This window comes from Anabrus simplex, chromosome 2 (assembly GCF_040414725.1).
Source record: "Anabrus simplex isolate iqAnaSimp1 chromosome 2, ASM4041472v1, whole genome shotgun sequence".
NCBI classification, from domain to species: domain Eukaryota; kingdom Metazoa; phylum Arthropoda; class Insecta; order Orthoptera; family Tettigoniidae; genus Anabrus; species Anabrus simplex.
The window spans coordinates 1,042,254,714-1,042,279,259 of NC_090266.1; the positions used below are offsets into that span (position 1 = coordinate 1,042,254,714).

Sequence of the window (24,546 nt, forward strand, 5' to 3'; positions counted from 1 at the left end):
GTTAATCTGTGACTTTCTGTCCCCAGTATAGCGGATCCGACCCTACCTAAAGGTGTTGAAATGCGACAACTCAGCGCCGTTGGTTTCCATTAAGTTAAAAAAAAACTCCTGTGGGACTTAATTCCGACACGCCGCCATATGTTAAGACCGATGACAGAGCCGATGTTAAATGAATATCATATTTATCAGAATTCTACGCGTATGAGTAAACAGGAATTAAAATGCCCGGAGAATGAGTAACAATATCAAAAAGGGAGAGTTACTTTTCCTGGAACCGTTAAACTTCGAATGACTTCTTCAACTGCACGTCTTGTAGAAAATAATATAGTCAACAATCAACTTCATGACAAACATATCCCATTCCCATTTCAAGACGTAACTATAGGACTACGTTTCCCTACACAAAAACTGAGCGGACTCTTGCGTCAAACCCTGTATACCTCGTCCTATGTTATGGTCTTTCGTAAGAAAACATTTCCTGTCATGATCATGAATATTGTCTAGATTTATCCAATAAACACTTTACCAGAAATTTGCCTAGTTCTATTACGCTAGGAAAGTGGTAAGTAAAGTTGAGCCAATTTGAAATGAATATTAACTTTTAAGCTCGTTCCATGAACTCCACTGTCGACAGCTCTGAAGATGGTTTTCCGTGGTTTCCTATTTTCAGGCAAATGCTGGGGCTGTACCTTAATTAAGGCCACGGCCATTTCCTTCCCACTCCTAGCCCTTTCCTATCCCATTGTCGCCATAAGACGACCTATCTGCATCGCTCTGAACCCCCCTCCCCCATGGAGCAACAGCCCCGAAGGGCCATGGCCTACCAAGCGACCGCTGCTCAGTCCGAAAGCCTTTTTTTTTGCGACGTAAAGCAAATTGCAAAAAAAAAAAAGAAAAAAAAAGAGCTCGTTCCAAAAACTTAAAAGTGCACCGTTTTATAGACAAAGCACAGATAACTCTTCATGTATTAACTAGCCGAGAAATCTCTATGACAATGTTTTCCTTCGTTTCTGTCATATTTATACCCACAAGGGAAGTTTTCGGACCTCCTGAGGACAATCGCCACGAAACCGTCTGGGGTAAACCAGCAAGAAACCAAAGTAAATGATATGAAGTACACTTCTATAATGTCATTATGTGATAGTGCGCATGCCTGATACGTATCCTGCCTTGAGTACATAAGTGACCGCCGACAATGCTGGTGAATGAGATGATGCAGAATGACCAAGTGGACAACACGACTCCAAACAGGCGCGCTGAAAGGAGTTGTATAAACCTATTGGAGCAGCATGTCCGTGGCGGCACTGTCGTGACGTGGCGTGATAGTCATTAAACGTCAGACACTTACACTGCAGATCATGATACGCCGGAGACTCCAGCACACAATGCCATCACATCCACCCCCCCAACCACAGAGTGAAACAGAAAAGTTTCCACGAATAGCTTTCTGAAGAAGAAAAAAGTTGGTGCAAATTGCATTTTTCAGTTCTGTTATGGTGTGAGAGTTGCCTCTACACACCCTATCTTTCAAACTACCCCCTAAATTTAAGTCACAAGGCGTTAAATAGGGAGAGCGTCCTGACCATGAACCTGCACTAATTATTCTGTCCCTGAAAACCTGCACTGCATTCACTGAATTACGAGTGGTTTGTGCTTAACCCCGTCTTTCTGGAAGTATCCGAGCAACCTTTCCTGTTCAGTCAGTCGAGGAAAAAAGTCGTTCAGTACTAATTCTATATACAGGTCAGAATTAATTCTGTTAAAATTATTCGCCTCATTATTGGATACTTACCTGCAGAAAGGTGCAAAGTGCCAAATATATGAACAGAAGTTATTACAAAAAACTGTCTGTAGTTTTAATTATTTATTCATCAAATGTTTCAAAGTTACAAATGAGAGTTTCTAGTCACACATTATTGGCACTTTCATGACAAAGTTGCAATATTTTGGTGCTGAAGGAAATTCAAACAGACGTTTATGTTATGAAAGGTGCTAAGTCCCATCAATTATTTTAGGTGCCGTGTTCTCAGTCACTATCCACAGAGCTGCATTTTATGCTCATCTCTTTCCAGATAAGGGATCATAGCCTTTAAATCCTTCTCTTTTTCATCTGTAATTGAGTTCATCGAGGAACTAGATTCAAAGGTAGGTTTCCCTTTTTGAGGACTTTCACCTTACGGACCCTTTCTATGTCTGTCTAACATTCGTTTCCTGTTACACTTTCTACATCTGATGAATCGTGTGCGATGTTGACCGGTTTTGAAATGTTCAGATATTTTGTAGAGATTATCTCGTCTGCCACAGCTTGAATATTTTAAAAAGTGAACTATTCATGGAAATTACTTTGGAAGGTTTAACAACCTTTGCTTCCTCGACCATTTTGCATAGGTCACTGAGCACAAATTCTTTCGTCACTGACTTACTTCTCTCCATCAAGACAAACTCAGAGTCACAGGGAATATTTATACATATACCTTATAATTTGAAGAGCAATATTATTCACAAAATACGACAGATCAAAAGTCTATGCATACACTTATCACGCCAGGAAACAGAAACAAATACAACTGAATGGCACATTGCACCATTCTTAAGAAATCATTAGGTAACTTAGCACTATTGCCATCTAGCGGCGGCATTTATAAACGCTTGGAATTCTCAGCGGACATAGGCCCTTTTCACATGTAATCCTCCTCGGTATCCTGTACCTTTCAAACCACTTATCATATTTTTAATGAATTTGGCACTTTGCACACTTCTACAGTTATGTATCCAAATCTTTTAGCACTAATACTGCATAAAGCACGTATCTTAAGGTCATGAAATGGAGATTCATGAATTATACTTTGATTCTCACCATTACCTATTATTTTGCGAATTTACTCGTCCATGCAAATTAAACCGAACCTCATCAGAAAACAGCACTAATTCGGAATTTAATTTCCCACTGCTGACAGACTGATGAAACCTATTGCAATAATATTTCCTTGCGGCTGATTCTCTTGGGCTTAAAACTGCCGCCCGCCGTGCTGAAGAATATGAAATTTTCGTAGGGCGAGGGGGAATCACGTCTTTCACAAATAACCTGACTTCTCGTCAGTTAAGACAATCTGTTGTTTTTCTTTAGCGCTGAATCCACAGTTTTTAATTCGTTCACAATTTTCTTACTTCCGTAACGCGTAGGCATGTTTTCTCTACGAAATTATTCGCGGAATAATTCTCCTCTCACTCTCTCAGCAGATTCGTGCTTTCAAACTCTACAGCATACAAAAATACGCTGTTCATCACTTAATTCAGAAGTAATCAAACGCACGAAACAAATCAATTACTGCTATATAAGAAGCAATCACGCTGTACGTAAACTTATCGCAGATTATGTGAAACTGTGACATCTATGGGCCAAGCGGCTATTGCATCATCCACTGGCCGAGACACAGTACAGCGAATAACCGGCAGTTCGGCTCAGGCTCGCACTGAAGAAGTGTCAGCCTCTCTGTCCCCCGAAAAAACGTAAACCTACAACCTGTTTTCCAGTCAATGACCGGGTCAGGGATGTAATGAATGAAGCAGATATAGGCTATTTGTACGTTGGGGCCGCCACTCCCAAAGTGATTTATTTAGGAGTGATAGAAGCTATGACATGAGAATGGAGAGTGTTGCTGGAATGAAAGATGACAGGGAAAACCGGAGTACCCCGAGAAAAACCTGTCCCGCCTCCGCTTTGTCCAGCACAAATCTCCCATGGAGTAACCGGGATTTGAACCACGGTAGTCCGCCGAAAAATGTATAAATTGCGCCAGTGGTCAACTTCGGGTCCTTTCGGCTTCACTGGTCATAATAGCTCGACCGTGAGCATGTCGAACCACATGCCCCGCGAAACAAATTCAAACAATGATGTATCGATTGCAGCCATATCCACACACAAATATATTTCCTAAAGTCTCATTCTGGGGGACGGCAGACTGTATTACCTCAAAAACAAAGATGAAGTTTGGCACAAATATAGAAAATGTGCATAGTACATAATTCATAATTTCAAATTAATCAACAGGTACAAAACATTAGGGAAAGAATATAGTGTAATCCCTTCAGTGGCCACCCTTTCGGCAAAGTCCTCTTGAAAGTGACAAAATATGAACTACATGCAATTTTTGTCAGTGCTGAAGACTTTAAAGATTCATCTTGCAGTCATTTTCAGACTGCTAATATTCATTGGCTTAGTAGGTCTAAATCAGCATTTAGTATATAATCGTAAATTAGCTCCTAATCATCATTACCGCAATTTACATACTTCTAAGCCCCTATCACCCGCTATTGGCGCTGTCCACATAGCCCACTGCTCAGTGTCTATCGTCCGACTACTGGAGGAATATTCATACCCCCTATCCTACATCCATCCTAATCTGTTTGATACCAGGTGAATTGGTCGTGCGCTTGGAGGAGCGCAGCTGCGAGCTTGCATCCGGTAGATAGCGGGTTCGAACCCCACTGTCGACAGCCCTGAAGATGGTTTTCCGTGGTTTCCCATTTTCTCACCAGGCAAATACTGAGGCTGTACCTTAAGACCACGGCCGCTTCCTTCCCACTCCTACCCCTTTCCTATCCCATCGTCGCCATAAGACCTATCTGTGTCGGTGCGACGTTAAGCAAATTGTAAAAGAAAAAAATCTGTTTATATCGTGAAACGTGACTACAGTTTCGATGAAATTGGCACGTTACATATACATATCCCCCTTTGTTGGTTCCGATCAGTTCCGCGAAGTAAACGATGTGTTGTCGCAACCACAACATCACAGATTATTATCGATTATTCGGTGACAGAAGTCGTAGTAATCAATTAGTCCGAGTCCGGTAAGTGAATAAAGTGATCCTTGTAATTTCCTAATATTCCAAGAGGGAAAGTCTGAACAATGATCGGCCGTAATATTAGTCTAATCGAAATAATAAGTAAAACTAAGTCTATAATATTAGGAGACGTGAGAGTCGAGTGGTACTGTCACTGACTTTTCACAAAGGTGGCCGCGGTTCGAATCCTGGCAATCCATGTGGAATTTTTGAAATGAAATGAAATCACGACCATGTAGTAATAGTCACGTAAAACTACAAACTTGTTGTTTTAAGGCTACAGTAAATGCTAATTCCCATCGTCTACCTCCTGTATATTATTTTCACATGACGATTAATGAAACGACGTGATTTAGCGCTTGGCGAGACGTACTGGGAAAGGATGGGAGGAGTGGAGGTCACTAGACGCGTCTTTCTGTCGGCCCATCTTTCTGCCGGAGTCATTTCTATCTTCGAATTCATCACATACGATCGCATCCAGTCGTGCAAGCTTGCTGAAGATTTTATTTTTGCGGTACTGGGCATGCTTTCTTATCCCGAAGTGTCCGAAAAATCAACACATTAAACCAACATCCGGGCATCCCAAAGTCTGTAATGCTCAGTAATTGGTCGCTAAAATTGTAACCAAACGCTTGCGAAGTGATTTTCCAGTCAATGGCGGGTAAAACATCTAGTTTATACTAAAAGAAAGCCATGCTATTTCACAGGTCAAGAACTTGGTATAAAGGCTGTTCGGTGGCCCAAGTAAGGGAGGCCCAGCCCATATCTCCCTCTGCTGAGTGGGCACATGAAGGTGGGCCAAACCGCATTTCCTCCCCCATGTAAACACCTCACAGATATACTGTTTACAGTGGTAAAATGGATAGCATACACAGCAATAAATGGATCCGGAAAATAGTATACAGTAGGATGACACGATTGGGTGAAGAAATTCAGTTTCCGATTTCAATACTGCAATGAAGGGGTAATACATAGACTGCCGGCCAAAAGTTTCCGCACAAGCATTGAACTGTTAAAGAATGCACTGAAATTAAAAGAAAAGAACATGCCTATGCGAGGAATTGACAAAAAATATATTTTACAAAACTAATATTTTATAATAAAACTATGTTTTTACATTACATCTGAGCAAGAAATAGACAATATGTACACATTTACTCTCATAGATCACCAGAACACAAACTCTCTTCTCATCAAAGAAACCCCGCTTTGCTGCAAGTACACTTGCATCTATTCTCGGCATTCTCAGAACAAGTTTTCCTAACACTAATGCAGGTATATTTTGCCAGGTACTCTGCAAGAGACCCACAGCTTTTCTGATGAAGAAGGACACTCTTTCCGGACTTGTCGATCCAACTCCTCCCACAGCAGCTCTATTGAATTTAAGTCCGGGGATTGGCGGGGCCATTCCATTAAAACTATTCCCCAGAAATTTGTTTCGTTTTTCAGATAATTCATGCAATAGCGAGACGTGTGTCTGGGGTCATTGTTTTGTTGGAGGACAAACCCACTTTGCTGTCCAGACAGAGGAGCATAACGAGATAGGATGGAATGGTAGCCGTTTGTGTCCAGTGTGCCTTGAATTGCGGGCAGTCTACCAACCCTAAACCATCACAGAGCACCTCCATGTGTCACTATAGGTGTTATACACTAAGATGCATTTTATTCCTATGTTGATCGTCGAACATAAACTCACCGCGGTTGCCCGAAAACCTTCGAAACTCCGTTACATTAATATATTCTGTCATTAAACAATCATTAAGCATATTCGTGCGGACCTATATGTTTTGTCCGGAAACTTTTGGCCAGCAGTGTAAATGTTCCTTGTTTTATGAAATCTTCTAAAATGACATCACGCCGCGTTTCAGCTGTTGTTCCTATTTCTCAGTTCGAATCAGTCAATCAGAGGCTTGCTATAAATGCAATACATACGTCAAGTACTGTAGAAGCAATCAAGGTGAGAGCCTTACAAGATTATTGTTCTTGGGTCATAATAAACCACGGCCAATTTTACGTGGAATCCAAACCACAGGGAAGTGAATATTTACTTCAAAATTCTCACTTGCATTGAGTGGATTCGAACATCGGCCACCTCCGTGACAAGCTATGCGTATACGTTCAACAAACGTGTAATTGTTAATTACGTTCCACAAACTACTTTTACCGTTTCGGAGTCGGAATTGTGTCCCACAGAACTACTTTTACGTATCGATGAATCTACCGACATCGAGAGTGGCGGATACGAGCACTGAGCAGGGATCGAACCCACCAACATTGGCTCAGCCAAGCTTAACTGCGGGAAAAAAAGGAAGAAAAGAAAGCATCATCCTTGTTTCCATGACAAGGCAGGCGGCCGCTCAAGACAACACCATGAAGTGATGCTACGGGGTTACCGCCAAATCTTGAGTAGTATTAATTTGTTGAAGAAAACGATAGGGCGAATGAAATCGAAAAAAAACATTTTTCTAGCTACCTGGCAGATACTGTAAATAGCATGGGGGCGTGATAGCCGAGCGACATCGTCGTTGGCTTCTCACTAAAGGGGTCATGAGTCAAATTAAAACCACCCCTCTCCCAGACCACCGACCAGGCATTTTCTTTGTCTAATCCCTTTCAAAGGATCGCCTCTCAGTGAAATTTGGAAGAGTATAACGCGCACGAGAAAGACTTATGAATGGCAAGTCCTTACGCATGTCTTTAAAAGATATGAGACACGCACAGCCACAATTTTGTTGTGGAAGTTTATGTCTACAGTATATTCTGCATTTGCGTGAGTAATGGACCGAGCAGTTCATACCTAGTGAACTCAGGAATTCCCACTTAGAGGTTTTAAATACACTTTCAGTACAGTTTTAAAAGGAGGGGCAAGTGAATGTGTGTTGTGACATGCTGTGACGGTAGAGATGTTTAAGGATGCGAAAAGTATGTTATCTCTTGAAGATTGCGTAGAAATGATCCTCGATAGTGAAAGAGGATCAACGGAAAGGGAATTAGCGGAAAAACGTTAATGTAGCAGAACTAAGATCAATTCTATTTTAAAATCTAAGGAGCATTTAAAATGTACAACACGAAAAATGAAATTGTTAAAAAGAAGTTAATGAAAATGAAACAATGGTCAATTTTTGATCGTTTAAAGAAAAGCAAAAAGTTAGGCACAGAGTTTGTATACTGAAGTACTATAGTGAAAACTGTAAACAAACTGCAGTAAACAATGCTTAAAGTCACATACAATGTGCTTCTAAATAAAAATGATATTGATAAATGCCTCCCCATTTTAAATGGCCACCCCTCAAACAGACCATATCTCCGCGGAGGTCAGCAATCACTTCATACAGGTTTCACGGTATTGTACATCACTGTATTTCTAGGGATAGGAAAGATTGCGATGTGGAATTATGATCTCAAATATCCCTACGAGGAGGCGTATTTGAGGACAACTTCAAACAGAATTCCTGGCTGTAAGAAAAGAAGTGCTCGGTGAATAGCACTTAGGGCAGGTAGCACAGAAAGTCAGTTTGAACTCCAGCAAATATATTAAGCTTTATTCGAGCTGAACTTAGAAAATTAATTGTATAAACATTAAGCCAATATTTAATGTTGGTTGTATAAGAACTAATCCAATATCATCTTACCTGTCCAGCAACATAGCTAAATGGTTAGCTAAATGGTTCGATTCCCGGTCAGGTAGGGGTTCCGATGGCTCGGGGGCTGGGTGCTTGTGACGTTTTCAGCATTAGATTTCATCTTAGATAGGGCCCCATTCTCACAGACGCGCAGGTCACCTGTACGGCGTCACATCGAAAGACCTGCACCAGACCACCCCGCAGGCCACACGCCATTATCATCTTACCTTGACTTAAGGTCAAATTTGACTGGCAGATTCTCGCAGCTTAACCTGTATGAACTCAGGTTAACGGAAGCTACATAATTACACGTGTATACATTTAAAATAATAAAGAATGAAATTGCGAGTGGAGATATTTGTAATTATATACGAAGAAGCAGGTGCTTGAATATTTCACAATCCAATTATTTGCGTATGTATTGTTATATGTTTATAATAACAATGACAAGATGGAGAAGAAAGTGAAGAGTGCAACATATGCACTTTTTGTTGTAAGTTTACAGGTTATGTTATTTACAGATTTCATTATTACTCTGATGTTTCAACTCGAAACGGAGATTATGAATTTCGGCTGACTCCTCATGTATTTCAGCATAGGAGTATTTTCACTGACCATAAAGATAGAGAATTTAAAAAGAGATTTCAGTTTTAAATATGTGTACTAGAAGAACTGGAACGAAGGTTAAAATTATTATTATTATTATTATTATTATTATTATTATTATTATTATTATTATTATTATTATTTATTCACCCCATTTGGAGGTTCTACGCAGCTAAGAACTTCCGAATGGTTATTGAATATATATTTAAAATGTGATCAAAGGAAACTGCTGGTAGAATCATCATATAAAGTTACAAAAGAAATAGCAGTTATACGACCTCAGTTTATCAAGACACCTGAGATAAATGGAAATCAAATAATATCGAGGAATGGCATTCGATGCGATATGATAAATACCAACGCCCTTCTTCAACTACAAGCCGTGAGGTTAAAACTGGCAACGTCGCACGCCTATCAAACGGTAGACTGACAGGTTCATGGTGGGAAGGTAGTGACAAGCATAAATACGACCGGTTCACCGGCGAAATGTCACCAAAAATACAGCGCATTACCAAAAATAAACAAAGACGTAAATATCACTAGAAAGAGACAAATTGTAGTATTAACATGCCGTCAATTTCACGTAATTACACTTTATCATAACATCCTAGGAACTGAAATTTCCTCTTCTTGATGTTTTTTTTTTTTTTGCTAGGGGCTTTACGTCGCACCGACACAGATAGGTTTTATGGCGACGATGGGATAGGAAAGGCCTAGGAGTTGGAAGGAAGCGGCCGTGGCCTTAATTAAGGTACAGCCCCAGCATTTGCCTGGTGTGAAAATGGGAAACCACGGAAAACCATCTTCAGGGCTGCCGATAGTGGGATTCGAACCTACTATCTCCCGGATTCTTCTTGATGTTTTGTTCATTTCCGTCGCTTACGCGGTCAGTAATGTTGTTCAATATTATTCCCCCAAACTTACTAAGCGCTTTGGATATCAATCCCTTCACTTTTTGTCCACAGATACAGTCGTCAGTGTCGCTATAGATAGCATTGCTCTCTAAACTTTGTAATGGCAACCTAACTAGAATGTTCCACTGATAACCTTGTTTCCAAAAAGTACTCGCCAACTGTTCTGAGTTCATAATGCTCTGAAATATAGATGCTACTTGAATATAAATACAAAAAACCAAATCACTGGTTATAGAGCCCTCCCTGTAAATGATCAAAATATAAATCACCAATCTCCACCCTTTCCTTCCCAAACATAGCAATACAAAGTTCACAATTCAGTAACCTGTAAACACAGTGTGATACATAACCTGAAACATACAGTCCTTCTGAGCTGTCTGGGATTTCAGGTAAATCAACATTTAGAAGATTAAACCACAAATATTCACTGCCTAGCTCACACTGCCAATTGGAGAGATTTAATTTTGAAGAGAACTGATTCAGATGGTCATCAAAATCACTAATTCAATATTGTTGTTTAGTATCCAGTATTTGTTGTTGTTTTCTTCTCCGAATATCTTATCTTCGCTATTCGGGATCTCGTCTCTCTGCTGGTGTACCGCAGGTTAGGTAGGAAGGCAAATTTGGGAACCTATGGGGACCAGCTTCTTCCCTCAACTTGGAAAACCTAAATGTTGCGCTTTGTGATTGTTTCATCAGGTTGTTTCCAATTTTCGTAAGCTATTATGTCCTTTTCCTCAAAGTGGTGTCCACAAACAGCAGATGATGGAGTTGGATGCCAGTCCATTCGTGGAATGGCACGAATACATGTCTGCCTTCTTATATCTTATTTAGGGAAGGAAAATGTGAACACGAAGCCATTTAATTTTACAGTGCTGTCATAATTTGACTTGCACCCGGACACACAACGCTTTCTAGGCATCTGAAATATTTTTAATAAGTTATATTTGACAAATAAATCGGCGAAAATAACTTCCAGGCAGAGGTAATTTAACAATAGATAGGAAGTATTTACCTCTACGAGGTTTAAGCAGGTCTTACTAAGTCATTAATAATTTTAAAAATATGAAGGAAGGGGCACAATTTGATTTCAGTACCCGCCTGAATAAAGTACACGACAATTTAAAACAAAACATTAACACATGATCTATAGATCATTCCACATCAAGAAAAGAGTATTGCTCTTTTGAACCTACAAGGAGCGAACATACCTCTCTTAGATACCCATAATTCCTCGTGATTAAGGAATATCATAATGTACATTATATTCTATTATGAAAGAAAAAAAGGAGGTAAATTCTGCCCGTGCTTCATTAAAGTAACTTCTTAAGATTTTCTATTTGATAAATACATTCGCAGCGAGGAGACACAATGACGGGAACAGCCATACTTTGTTGCCTTCCTTCATTTTCTTTCTATGTCGCTCTGGTACATGTAATGCGTAATCCGTTATTCTGTGAATCACTGGAAGCTTACCACTGCTGTCGAAATGTCTTCTATTTATGCGATGCGTAGGCTTATGTTTTTTTAGTCGTTATATCAGTGCGTATTTATCTTGAACTTAAATATTGATTGTCCGATGTATATGCAACAGTTTTCCCATTATACTGTGAATACCAAAATGAGCCCCCCCCCCCCCTCTAAACCTCCAGTCCCCTTGGGTTCATGAAAACAATTTTCATGTTAATTTCTTCCCACGTTTATCTTAAACTTAAATACTGATTTTCATAAATGTACGTGCAGCCATCTTACCGTGATGCCGTTGAGCAGACCTGTTCGAAATGGCAACCATGTTGTCATAAGAGCAATACTGTTTTCTTCACATGCAATGATCTATAACCGTGTTTACGTTCCATACAGCCAAAGTACACAGTTGCCGATTCTCACATCCTCACGGCTTGTAGTCATAGAGGACGTTGTAAATACGGTTTTCATTCCTGCTTAACTCTGCTATCATACGTTTTTCTGTGATTGTAAGTCCACATGATCTAAGATTAGAGTTATACAACACGAATTAAGTTCGTTTCTGTCTTATTTTCAATTGTTATTGGTTTCACGTCGCGCCGACAGAGACGGATCTTATAGCCACGCTGGGACAGGAAAGAGCTAGGACTTGCAAAGAAGCGACCTTAAACTTGATATAGGTCTTCAGAGCTGCTGACAGTGGGGTTCGAACCCACTATCTCCCGAATGTAAGCTCACAGATACGTGACTCATACTGTGTTTCCAACTCGCTCGGTCCAAATTCATTTCTGAACTTCGATCAAAAGTGAGCTACAATTGAGCAATTTTTATGCAACCATCCCTTGTATAGGCTTACGTATTGTAGTGCGTTCAGCGGATCTGCGACAAGTAAATGATGGCAATACATAAAATAGGTTGTGGGTGTTCTATCCTTGTTGACCGGGCGAGTTGCCCGTGCGTTTAGGGTCGCGCAGCTGTGAACTTGCATCCGGGAGATAGTGGATTCGAACCCCACTGTCGGCAGCCCTGAATATGGTTTTCCGTGGTTTTCCATTTTCACACCAGGCAAATGCTGTGGCTGTACCTTAATTAAGTCCACGGCCGCTTCCTTCCCACTCCTAGGCTTTCACTGTCCCATCGTCGCCATAAGACCTATCTGTGTCGGTGCGACATAAAGCAAATAGCAACAAAAAATTTAGCCGAGTTGTGAAGGACATCCCCAATCACTTTTTATACGTAGTGACGCAATCATCACTATGAGACAATATTAGTTCATTAAAATTCCCTTTAGGTTCTCCGGAAACATGAATTTAAGAATTGAAACTTGTTCAGAGCGTGACAGGATGACATAATGATAGCAGCTCCAAGTACCATTAAATGCTAATGTATGAAGGGATGAAAATACTAATTATGATGTCTGAAACGTGAGTGCACCTTGCCCATATTTCATTGCGGACTTAAGAGATATGCGAATTACACAGGTTAACAGAAGGAATATTAACATTCAATGTGAACTTAGGACATCACAAAGGAACATTTTACATTTAGGAGAATTTATTTTAACATGCTAGCGAGTCTGGAAAGTTCTGAGCATATTCGACCGCCGTATGTTTGAACGAGAATCTGCCTAGCCGAGACGGTAAAGGCGTGTTCGACTCAGCTGGAAGAATACAGTTCCATTCCCAGTCAGGACGTCGAAAATTTAAGAAACGAGATTTCCACTTCCGGAAGTGCACATGGCCCTGAGGTTCACTCAGCCTACACAAAATTAGTACCAGGTTAGTTCCTGGGGGCAAAGGCGGCCGGGCGTAGAGCTAACCACTCTATCCCATCAAGTGCCGAGGTTATGGATAGTGGAAGCCTTTACCTTCCACCCCTCCAGGGGCATTCATGGCTTGTACGGAGTCGACTTTGCTTACTTTGCTTTGAAAGAGGCACGTGGCCGTGAGGTTCACTCAGCCTACAAAAAGAAAAAAAAATTACCAGGCTAATTCCTGGAGGTAAAGCGGCCAGGCATAGAGCCAACCACACTGTCCCACTTAACGACGTGGTTATAGATAGTGGAAGACCTCATCTTCCACTCCTCCAGCTCCAGGGTCCTTCATGGCCTGTACTAAGTAGACTTTACTTAGCTTTGCTTTGTATGTTTGAACGTGACTGAAAATAACTGATAACACTTGGCAAGTGACATTTGACAGAAAAGTTCGTTCGTGATCATCAGATGCCGTATGCTTTTAACAGTTCCTGAAATGGATGAGAATAATTATCGGCGTGCGATGTTACTGTTCCGTAACCGAGACGAGTGATGCATTTTTAAGAGAGGCACTGTAAGAGAATCAACCATTCGGAACTGGTTGAGCTGAGCACGTCAGCTAACAAGATCGGACTGACGATGAAGCCTTCAGCAGTGGATTACGATCTCATTAAGAGTTATCAATGAAGCCAATCGTCCGGTTCCATGACTAAATGGTTAGCGTGCTGGCTTTTGGTCACAGTGGTCCGGGGTTCGATTCCCGGCAGGGTCGGGAAGTTTAACCGTAATTGGTCAATTTCGCTGGCATGGGGGCTGGGTATATGCGACATCTTCATGATCATTTCATCCTCATCACGACGCGCAGGTCGCCTACGGGAGTCAAATCAAAATACCTGCATTTGGCGAGCCGAGCTTGTCTTCGGACACTCCCGGCACCTAAAGCCATACGCCATTTCCATTTCATTTCATTGGAGCCAATCCAAAATTGACGAGCCACAAGTAAGCAGAGACCCTAAAAGCCCCCAAAAGTATAGACAAGAGCTCTTAGTGAAGCTTACAGTAGGTACATTTCTCAGAGAACAACGCCAGTCGCCAAATAAAATAAATTAATTCTGTCTCCGGTAAACTCGTAAAACGAAACTAAACGAAAGCCGACTGAAAACGAAAATGGATTGTTTCTGACCAAGTACAACATTCATGCAAACAAGTGTATATGCTCTGTCTGCAGGGATTTACTATGAGCTACAACCACCACCCCACCCCCTCGACACACACATTACCAGGCAGCAATTTGGGAGTGGGCAAAACCAACTGGATTTATAGTGAAAATCTAGCAGAAGAGACTAGAACTAGCGAAAAGAGAGCGTGATGTATTTCAGCAGTAAATTGCTAGGCTTTACGCCTCCCGCAGAGATCAGCAGGGATGTCCGACCACACGTTGCGCATTTCGACTCCTACCAGTTATGTATCTTATAGAACCATGAGCTGATTTCATCGACATCATGCCATTTGGCGGCTGTGGTCGTTAAGGAATCAACTCTGATAAGTCTGACACCGCGCTTAACCGGTTCCAGTACCGTCCTTGGAAAAAAGAAATCACCATTAGAATGTTGGCCAGCAGGGTAAGAGCGGTGATGGTATGCAATTTCTAATCATTAGTTTGGAGATTCGACCGACGCGTTGGATGGATACGTTAAGCCTTGAGCAGACCCTTTGGTGTTACTCGACAGGAGTAGGCTATGTGCCGACACCGGGTTTCACCCCTCCTGAACTCAACACCATCATTTCACGTCCAGACGCGTAAGTCGCCCATGGACATCAAGTAGAAATACCCACACCAGGCGAGCCGAATATGTCCTCTGACACTCTCGGCACTAAAATGCCATAAAATAAATAAATAAATAAATAAATAAATAAATAAATAAATAAATAAATAAATAAATAAATAAATAAATCTACCTCATACAGCACTTTGATGACTGACTCCAGGCCAGAATAGTTATACGCGGACAGTATTGTAAAATTGGGAGAAACATGAAGAAAAGGAACTGAGAATAATGATGAATGATTTTCTTAAACGAATCGCATTTTCGTTTAAGAAAACAAAAAAAAATACCATGATATCCTCGTTGCGCCTAGAAATACCGTTCTAGTGACAATGTCGAGGGCAGAAATACTGACCCGCAGCACATATATCACTTGGAACGAAAGTTCGTTGATACAGTTCATCGATACTGAACCTTCGATGACAGAACATTTCTGGTCAGAGTTCTAAGCTGAAATGTGTCACACAGCGATTTCTTTTCTAGGCGCAACGACAATATACACATTCTAAGGTTAAAACAGTTCACGAGATGAGATCCTGTTACTTACTGGGATCAAATACATGTACACTCAACCGCACAAGAAGTGGCCGGCAGGGAAATATTTAATTTTATACACTTCCGAAACGCGTGGATATTCGTAAACTGTGGATAGCTGGTGGCCCAAAAGATGATACTTGGAGGCCTAGCACCTGTACAACCTATTTTAAACAATAATAATAGCCTAATGTTATTGGCTTAACGTCCCACTAACCACTTTTACGGTTTTCGGAGACGCCGATGTGCCGGAATTTATTCTCACAAGAGTTCCTTTACCTGCCAGTAAATCTACCGACACGAGGCTGACGTATTTGAGCACTTTCAAATACCACCGGACTGAGCCAAGTTGGGATCAGAAGGCCAGCCACTCAGCCCGGCTGCTTGAGACATGGAAGGCTACATCATACATACATACATAATCATTATGGAATGTTATGCCTTTCAGCGTTCAGTCTGCAAGCCTCTGTGAATTTACGAATCGCCACCACAATCCTCTATTTATAACTAGTTCTGTAGCCTCATTTAGTTCTATATCCCTTATCATTACATCGTTGGAAACTGAGTCTAACAATTCGTCGTCTTTGTCTCCCTCTACCCCTCTTACCCTCCATAACAGAGTCCATTACTTTCCTAGGTAACCTATCCTCCTCCGTTCGCCTCACATGACCCCACCACTGAAGCCGGTTTATACGTACAGCTTCATCCATCGAGTTCATTCCTAACTTAGCCTTTATCTCCTCATTCCGATTACCCTCCTGACATTGTTCCCACCTGTTTGTACCAGCAATCATTCTCGCTACTATCATGTCTATTGCTTCTAGCTTATGATTAAGATATCCTGAGTCCACCCAGCTTTCGCTCCCATAAAGCAAAGTTGGTCTGAAAACAGACCGATGTAAAGATAGTTTCGTCTGGGAGCTGACTTCCTTCTTACAGAATACTGTTGATCGCAACTGCGAACTCACTGCATTAGCTTTGCTGCACCTTGAATCAATCTCTCTCACTATACTACCATCCTGGGGGAACACACATCCTAAATACTTGAAATTATCTACCTGTTTCAGCTTTGTATCACTAATCTGGCATTCATTTCTCTCGGATTTTTTACCTACTGGCATTAATTTAGTCTTCGAAAGTCTAATTTTCATACCATACTCATTGCACCTATTTTCAGGTTCCGAGATATTAGACTGCAGGCTTTCGGCACAATCTGGCATTACCAAGTCGTCAGCACAGGCCAGACTGCTTACTACATTTTCCACTAACTAAATCCCTCCCTGCCACTTTATACTTTTCAACAGATGATCCATGTAAACTATGAACAACAAAGGTGAAAGATTACAGCCTTGTCTAACACCTGTAAGTACCTTGAACCAAGAACTCATTCTACCATCAACTCTCATTGTAGCTCATTTGTCAACATAAATGCCTTTGATTGCTTTTAATAATCTACCCTTAATTCCATAGTCCCCCAGTACAGCGAACACCTTTTCCCTCGGTACTCTGTCGTATGCCTTTTCCAGATTTTTTTTTTTTTTTTTTTGCTAGTGGCTTTACGTCGCACCGACACAGATAGGTCTTATGGCGACGATGGGATAGGAAAGGCCTAGGAGTTGCAAGGAAGCGGGTTCGAATCACACTGTCGGCAGCCCTGAAGATGGTTTTCCGTGGTTTCCCTTTTTCACAGCAGGCAAATGCTGGGGCTGTACCTTAATTAAGGCCACGGCCGCTTCCTTCCAACTCCTAGGCCTTTCCTATCCCATCGTCGCCATAAGACCTATCTGTGTCGGTGCCACGTAAAACCACTAGCAAGAAAAAAAAAAGATTCACCACTCTTCACTCTGCTTAATTAAACCAACCTGCATTCAGTAAAGCACAGCATTTCAAACTCCGTTAAAATTACATAATTTATTAATTCGCAAACTCATTAAACAGCCCCTAAAATATTTTCACAACAATCTAAAATTCGATAATAATAATAATAATAATAATAATAATAATAATAATAATAATAATAATAATAATAATAATATACAATTAAAGTTGCACGTGGACCAGAGCATGACGTGACAAAAACCTCAACGAACACACGCACCTGGAAGACTTCGCAACCTTCGCTATATTAATTAAATTACATATCACGAAAGCACAACGAATTAAACTCCATTAAAATTATATAATTCTTTATATTACAAGTAGGCTTATATTCCGGATATCATATAGTCAATTAATTGGAGGAAACTCTTTATATAATTCTGGAAATAATAATAATAATAATAATAATAATAATAATAATAATAATAATAATAATAATAATAATAATAATAATGTCGTGCATTGTCATCCATAAAAAATAAATCTGGCCCGAATGCACCCCTGGAATGACGCACTTGGGGATGGAGTACACTGTCACAATGGCGTAGACCGGTGAATGTACCCCGTTCAAAAACTTGGAGGTCAGTATGGTGGATATTTCCTAAAATGACTATTTGTTCCTGGAACTGCTAAATATTCAGAGTAAAGTTAAAAATCCGTTTCAGGTAAGATTTTGACGAATAAAAGGCATTTTTTAGTGATTATAAGCGCCTATTTTGTAATAAGTGCCCAACACGTTATTCTTTAATTTTTTACATGTTATTTTATTTTACTTGGAAATATCTCGTTGTTCGGCAGAGAGTATAGCCCGATCACATTCTGTGACGTTTAAGAGGACATTCTCCCGATTTACAAACATTCTGACTGAAACGAGGCATACATTTACATCAGCAAATTTTGAAATACACACGGTAGTCAACTGTAGTGTAGCTGAGGAGTAATTTGTTTCAGTACAACTTTATTCTCTCTTCACAGAATGGACAATAACGAACTGGCACTTCCAAATAGAGTTAAACCCCTATTTAACAATGTTCCGGAGATTTGTAGTTAATACAAAGTCATCGTCGAGGACTTCGGTTCAGAGAGTCCCGAATTCGATTCCTGGCCTATTCGTGGATTTTAACAGTGTCTGGTTAATTCTTCTGACTCGGGAACAGAGCGTTTGTGTTTGCCCAACACATGCCCCTTCATATAAAAACCACACAACCAACGGCCACACAAACAATGAATACATCCCTTCACATAGAGCTGCAATCATGAAGGGCACCCACAAAACAGAGCCAAGACCACATGTGCATCTCAGTAAGAAGTAGTAGTAGTAGTAGTAGTAGTAGTAGTAGTAGTAGTAGTAGTAGTAGTAGTAGTAGTAAATACAAGTTTATACACATCGTGATAGTGCCTTTTTAAAATGTTTATTTAGGCCCCCTAAAACAGTATTTTACCGAGCTCGATAGCTGCAGTCGCTTAGGTGCGGCCAGTATCCAGTATTCGGGAGATAGTAGGTTCGAATCCCACTGTCGGCAGCTCTGAAAATGGTTTTCCGTGGTTTCCCATTTTCACACCAGGCAAATGCTGGGGCTGTACCTTAATTAAGGCCACGGCCGCTTCCTTCCCACTCCTAGCCCTTTCCTGTCCCATCGTCGCCATAAGACCTATCTGTGTCGGTGCGACGTAAAGCAACTAGCAAAAAAAAAAATTTTAAAAATAAAACAGTATTTTTGCCGGCCCCGCGGTGTAAGGGTGGCGTGCCTGCCTCTCACCCGGAGGCTCCAGGTTCGATTCCCGACCAGGTCATGGATTTTTACCTGGATCTGAGGGCTGGTTCTAGCTCCACTCAGCCTACGTGATTACAATTGAGGTGCTATCTGACGGTGAAATGGCGGCCCCGGTCTTGAAAGCTAAGAATAACGGCCGTGATGATTCGTCACGCTGACCACACGTCACTTCGTAATCTGCAGGCCTTCGGGATGAGCAACGGTCGCTTGGTAGGCCATGGCCCTTCTGGGCTGTTGCGCAATGGGGTTTGGTTTTAAAACAGGACTTTTTAATGCAATAATGTCCTCGGCTTTGTTATCACAAAAAATCCATACTAGTGACCACTGCCCATTACATGAAATATCAAGCATCTGGGTAGTAAGGGCGAACGGCTGCTCCTCGGCTCAACGGTAAGCACAGCGCCCTTCGTTTCAGAGGACACCGTGTTCGAGTCACAGATGTGTCGGGGATTTTAGCCGTGTCTGGTTAATGTGTGTGTTTTTCTTAATGCACACTTCATTTATGCACATCCAACCAACCACCACAAAGACACAGAATAGTGAATACATCCTTCCACATACGGTTGGTGCCAGGAAGGGCATTCCACCGTAAAACTGGGCCAAATACATATGACGTGCTGACTCCTAATAACTGAGAAATGGCTACGAAAAAAGATTATTATTATTATTGTTATTATTATTATTATTATTGTTGTTATTATTATTATGTCCGGCTCCATGGCTAAATGGTTAGCGTGCTGACCTTTAGTCACAGGGGTCCCGGGTTCGATTCCCGGCATGGTCGGGAATTTTAACCACCAATGGTTAATTTCGCTGGCACGGGGGCTGGGTGTACGTGTCGTCTTCATCATCATTTCATCCTCATCACGATGCGCAAGTCGTCTACGGGTGTCAAATCAAAAGACCTGCACCTGGCAAGCCGAACATGTCTTCGGACACTCCCGGCACTAAAAACCATACGCCATTTCATTTCATCATCATTATTTCTCAAGGTTCGGATCTAGGATAAATGGGATGGAGCAGGAATTAACCAAGCAGGAATCCGTCGAGCGATTTGTGTCGCGTAGCTGTAAGTTTGCATTCGGGAGATAGTACATTCGAACCCAACTGTCGACAGCTCTGAAAATGGTTTACTGTGGTTTCCCATTTTCACACCAGGTCATGGTCGCTTCCTTCCCAGTCCTAGCATTTTCCTATCGCTTCGTCGCCAAAAGACCTGTCTGTGTTGGTGTGACGTAAAATAAAATCGTAAAAAAATCAAATGAAAAAAGGAACCTCAGACAATCATCAAACTAAATTTATGGTTGGTGCAGATTTTATGTTCGATCCCAAATTGACTCAAACTGTTATACCTAGAGTAATTCGGAACAAGTCGTGGTAAGCCTCTTGCTCATATAATTTACAACTGATATCGTCATCAATATTAAAACACGGGAAATTAATTAGTAAAAAAAGATTGGCTAGAGCACACTCGTAAAAATCTTCGCCGTGGATCATATAAGCATGGTATTGTTGACTGGAAAAACAAATGCTTAAAGAACTGAAGACCGGGCGAGTTGGCCGTGCGGTCAGGGGCACGTGGCAGTGAGCTTGCATCCGGGAGATAGTGGGTTCGAATCCCACTGTCGGCAGCCCTGAAGATGTTTTTCCGTGGTTTCCCATTTTCACACCAGGCAAATGCTGGGGCTCTACCTTAATTAAGGCCACGGCCGCTTCCTTCCAACGCCTAGGCCTTTCCTATCCCATCGTCGCCATTAGACCTATCTGTGTCGGTGCGACGTAAAGCAACTAGCAAAAAAAATTGAAGACGCAAGTCTTATCCACAACAGGTTGCGGTCCATAGAGAACGTAGTAAAAGATTATAAGTGAAAAGGGCAAGGAATTATTCCCTTCAGAAAATATCGAGGCGTTAGGAGGCGGACGTGTGTATTGAATACGTTAAGTACTTGTTATAAACTAATTCGAACGATGAAGTGATGATAGAACAAAACGTCCAACATAGTCATGATCATGAAAGTAATTGAAAATTATTAGGAACAGCATTAAAAGAAAAGCAGTTTAGGATATATGTGATCCTCCTTGGAAATACACAACGAATGCATATTTTTAAACAAACCAAGGATATTTCTTTATACCAAGGATGACCAGGTTGTATTCACGACCTTGAAACTATGACCGTGAGTGACCGTAACGTAGCGCGTGGAGTACCCATCTGTATTTCGTTGTGTGTTTTAATGTCAACACCACACACTGCCTCAGCGTCGGGACGTACTAAATAGTCAATTTGAATCATAGCACAGTCAAGCTTTGGCACTGTAGTTTCATAATAGGATGTAAAAACCATCCGGACGATATTTAACGAAATGTATGTATTGTTGACATAGAACACACAACGAATATAGATAGGTGCTCAACACGGTACGTGATGGTCACTTCACGTCATAGATTCAAGGTCGTGAATCCAACTTGGTCATCCCTGCTGTACACTCTTGGCAGTCCAAAAGCTTGTGTACCTGGTTAAGGATTATTTGCCATGGAGGAAATTAGACTACAGTGAAAGATAAATAACGTCAAATTGGGAGGGAAAATGGCTGAACTCTTTCTGGGGAGGGAATCGGCGTTATGCGGCGTCCACCATTCTGAATTAAAATTAAATGATATGTAGGGCATTCTTCATAGAGACACAACGTCTCCCTTACTCGTTTCTCCTCGAACATATTTTATTCCATACTTTCGTATTAATGTTAACTAATTTCCTTCATCGATCTAAACATCTGTCAGAGCGAGACTGCGGTTAATCGGGAAGATCCATTAATTTGAACTTCGTAAAACCAGTTGATGATTTAATGAGGTGTTATGCGGTTTGGGTGATTTATTAGTAGTATGCTGTATTTAGTACGGGTTATGTGAACAAATCGTATCCATTGAATTCTATTATTATTTCTGTCTTAATTTGAAGATAATAATTGTTTTAGGGTAAATAAATATCCTTGAAAATAATAAAAGGATTAGACATGCCGACATAATGGCTCGGATTTGCTTATCTTGTAAAACAGACTCTGTACCGACCAATGCGTAGCTGTAAGCTTACATCCGCAACCCACCGTCGATAGTCCAATTTCTAGTTTTCACTCCAAGCAAATGCCGACATTGTACCTTAATGAAGGCCATTGTCGCTACCTTCCCAGTTCTCACCCGATTTCCATCCCAGTTTCGCTGAAAATCAGCCTGCGTTGGTATTATATTCAGCAGCTTACAACAAAATAATTCGTTTGCTCTATTCATTAATTTAACATGTGGGCAGGCGTCCGTCTATAAGCGTGTTCATCTACCCTTCCCGACTCAGCGCAGTGAAAAAACGAAGGATACCAACTCAACAGAAATCTTCATAATATTATAATATAAAATTAGGATAGTAATCTAACTTTCCTCCACCTCGCAGTTTTACCCTACGGCCGAATGGAGTAGGTACCTCAAAAGTCCTCACTAACGCATTCTGATATCCGAATGGTCAGCGTTTTGGCCTTCAGTCCTCAGGGTCCCGATTCGATTCCTGACCAGGTCGAGGTTTCTTAATCTTAAATGGTAAATTCCCTTGGCTTGGGCCCTGGTTGGTTGTGCTGACCTCAACATTCTTTCATCTCTTACACTACATACAATACTATCCTCCACCACATTACCACGCAGTTTCCTATACACAGCAGAGCCGCCCACATTTGACGAAGATCCTGCCCTACAAGGACTGTTCCAAGCTAGCAATAGCCACACGAAATTATATAATGCATTCTGATAAAGCTCTCACGGTAAAAAATGCATTAGATCATGTAATTTCAAATAATCCGTAGGGCCTTGAGGGGTAACGATGCATATTAAGTGCCGTCGAGTACTGAACACTACAGAACGACCGCACAACAGCGGTTAGTTCTGTCCATGTGATCTATCCTAAACATGCCAAATACGCTGATGGCGATACTCACGTAGCAATGTTGAGCAAGTCACCGGGCGAAGTGGGAACACGACGGATGGTCACCTTCCTCCCATCCGTGGAGCCCATTCCGATGGAAGCGAGGGAACGCATAGACACATGGCTGGCAGCGTCAGAGTACGTGAAGGAGTTTCTCCAGAAGTTAGGCTGAGGAGTATGTAGTTGGGATCCTGCCTCGTCCAGTTTTAGGGAGTGAAGACTGGCCATCGCGCGACTGTTACAGCCCAGTAAGTCGAAGCCTCCTCCAATGGGAGCAGAGCGGCCACCGCGGTGAACTGATACTGTCACGGTGTCCGAGCCTGCACTGCCATTCTCGCTGGCAGCTGAGAACCGTTTTGTGTTGACCCCATTGGAGGCTGGCACGATCACCAGCTTCCTGGGGCTCACCCCCAACAGGCGACGGTTTTCTTCATTTCGCTCTGCAGCCTTCTCATCGCACTCCACGTTCTTAGTCATCATAAGCGACAACTTAGGACGGCTGTTGTCCGGGCTAGTCATGCTTGTAAGGGAAGCGGTTGTCACACTGATCTTCGGAGCAATTGCACACTTCTCTTCGGTCACAATGTCCATTATCTAAAACAAGAAAAAAAAAAATACAATTTGTAAAATTATTACCTGATTGCTTACCAAGATGTAACGTATTAGATCATTGTAGACCATTATTTATGTAAGTTTTCTGCTAGTGGTTTAACGTCGCACTAACACCTCGAATGTGTTCGGCGACGCAAGGATGGGAAAGGGCTAGGATTGGAAGGATAGCGGGTGTGTCCTTAATTAAGGCAGAACTGCAGCACTTGCCTGTTATGGAAGTGGAAACCTGCGGGAAACCATCTCCAAGGCTACCGCCGGTGGGTTTCGAACTCACCATTTCCCGAATATAAGTTCACAGCTACATGAACCTAACTGCACGGCCAACTCGCTCGGCATTATTATTTAAGATAATGAGGATACTCCTAGCCAAGTACCAAGAATATAATTATATACATACCGTCTTACTAATAAACGGTGTATAACTTTTATACAAGGTTTATACACCGATTATGTGAAATTCGTTACTAATAAACCGTATATAAGCCTCCGGTGTATACATCTGTTATAGTTATTCATTGTATTGCTTATACAGACCAGGACCCTTGTATAAGCGTTGTATAGCTGCGAGTAGCGGAAAAAGAAATGAGTGAGCAATTTATTTTCGTGGTATTTATTGTCTACAGTAATATAATCGAGGTGAAATATTCGACTCATCCATTTAACATTGAAAGAATGGACGATAACGTTGATCTTCACGATATTTTAAACATAGAAGACATACACCATTCAGAGGTTATGGACGCTAGACATCT

At 41.4% G+C, this 24,546-nt stretch overlaps 1 protein-coding gene across 1 annotated transcript in view; it reads right to left on the reverse strand.

Annotated features, from left to right (window-relative positions):
* The window catches only part of LOC136864678 (sodium- and chloride-dependent GABA transporter ine), a 584,214-nt gene that overhangs the window by 528,700 nt on the left and 30,968 nt on the right, over window positions 1–24,546 (reverse strand). The window contains exon 2 of the mRNA XM_067141988.2: window positions 23,196–23,776. Within this exon, the coding sequence (XP_066998089.2) occupies window positions 23,196–23,773 (578 nt within the window). The 5' untranslated portion in view covers window positions 23,774–23,776. The remainder of the gene's footprint in view (window positions 1–23,195; window positions 23,777–24,546) is intronic.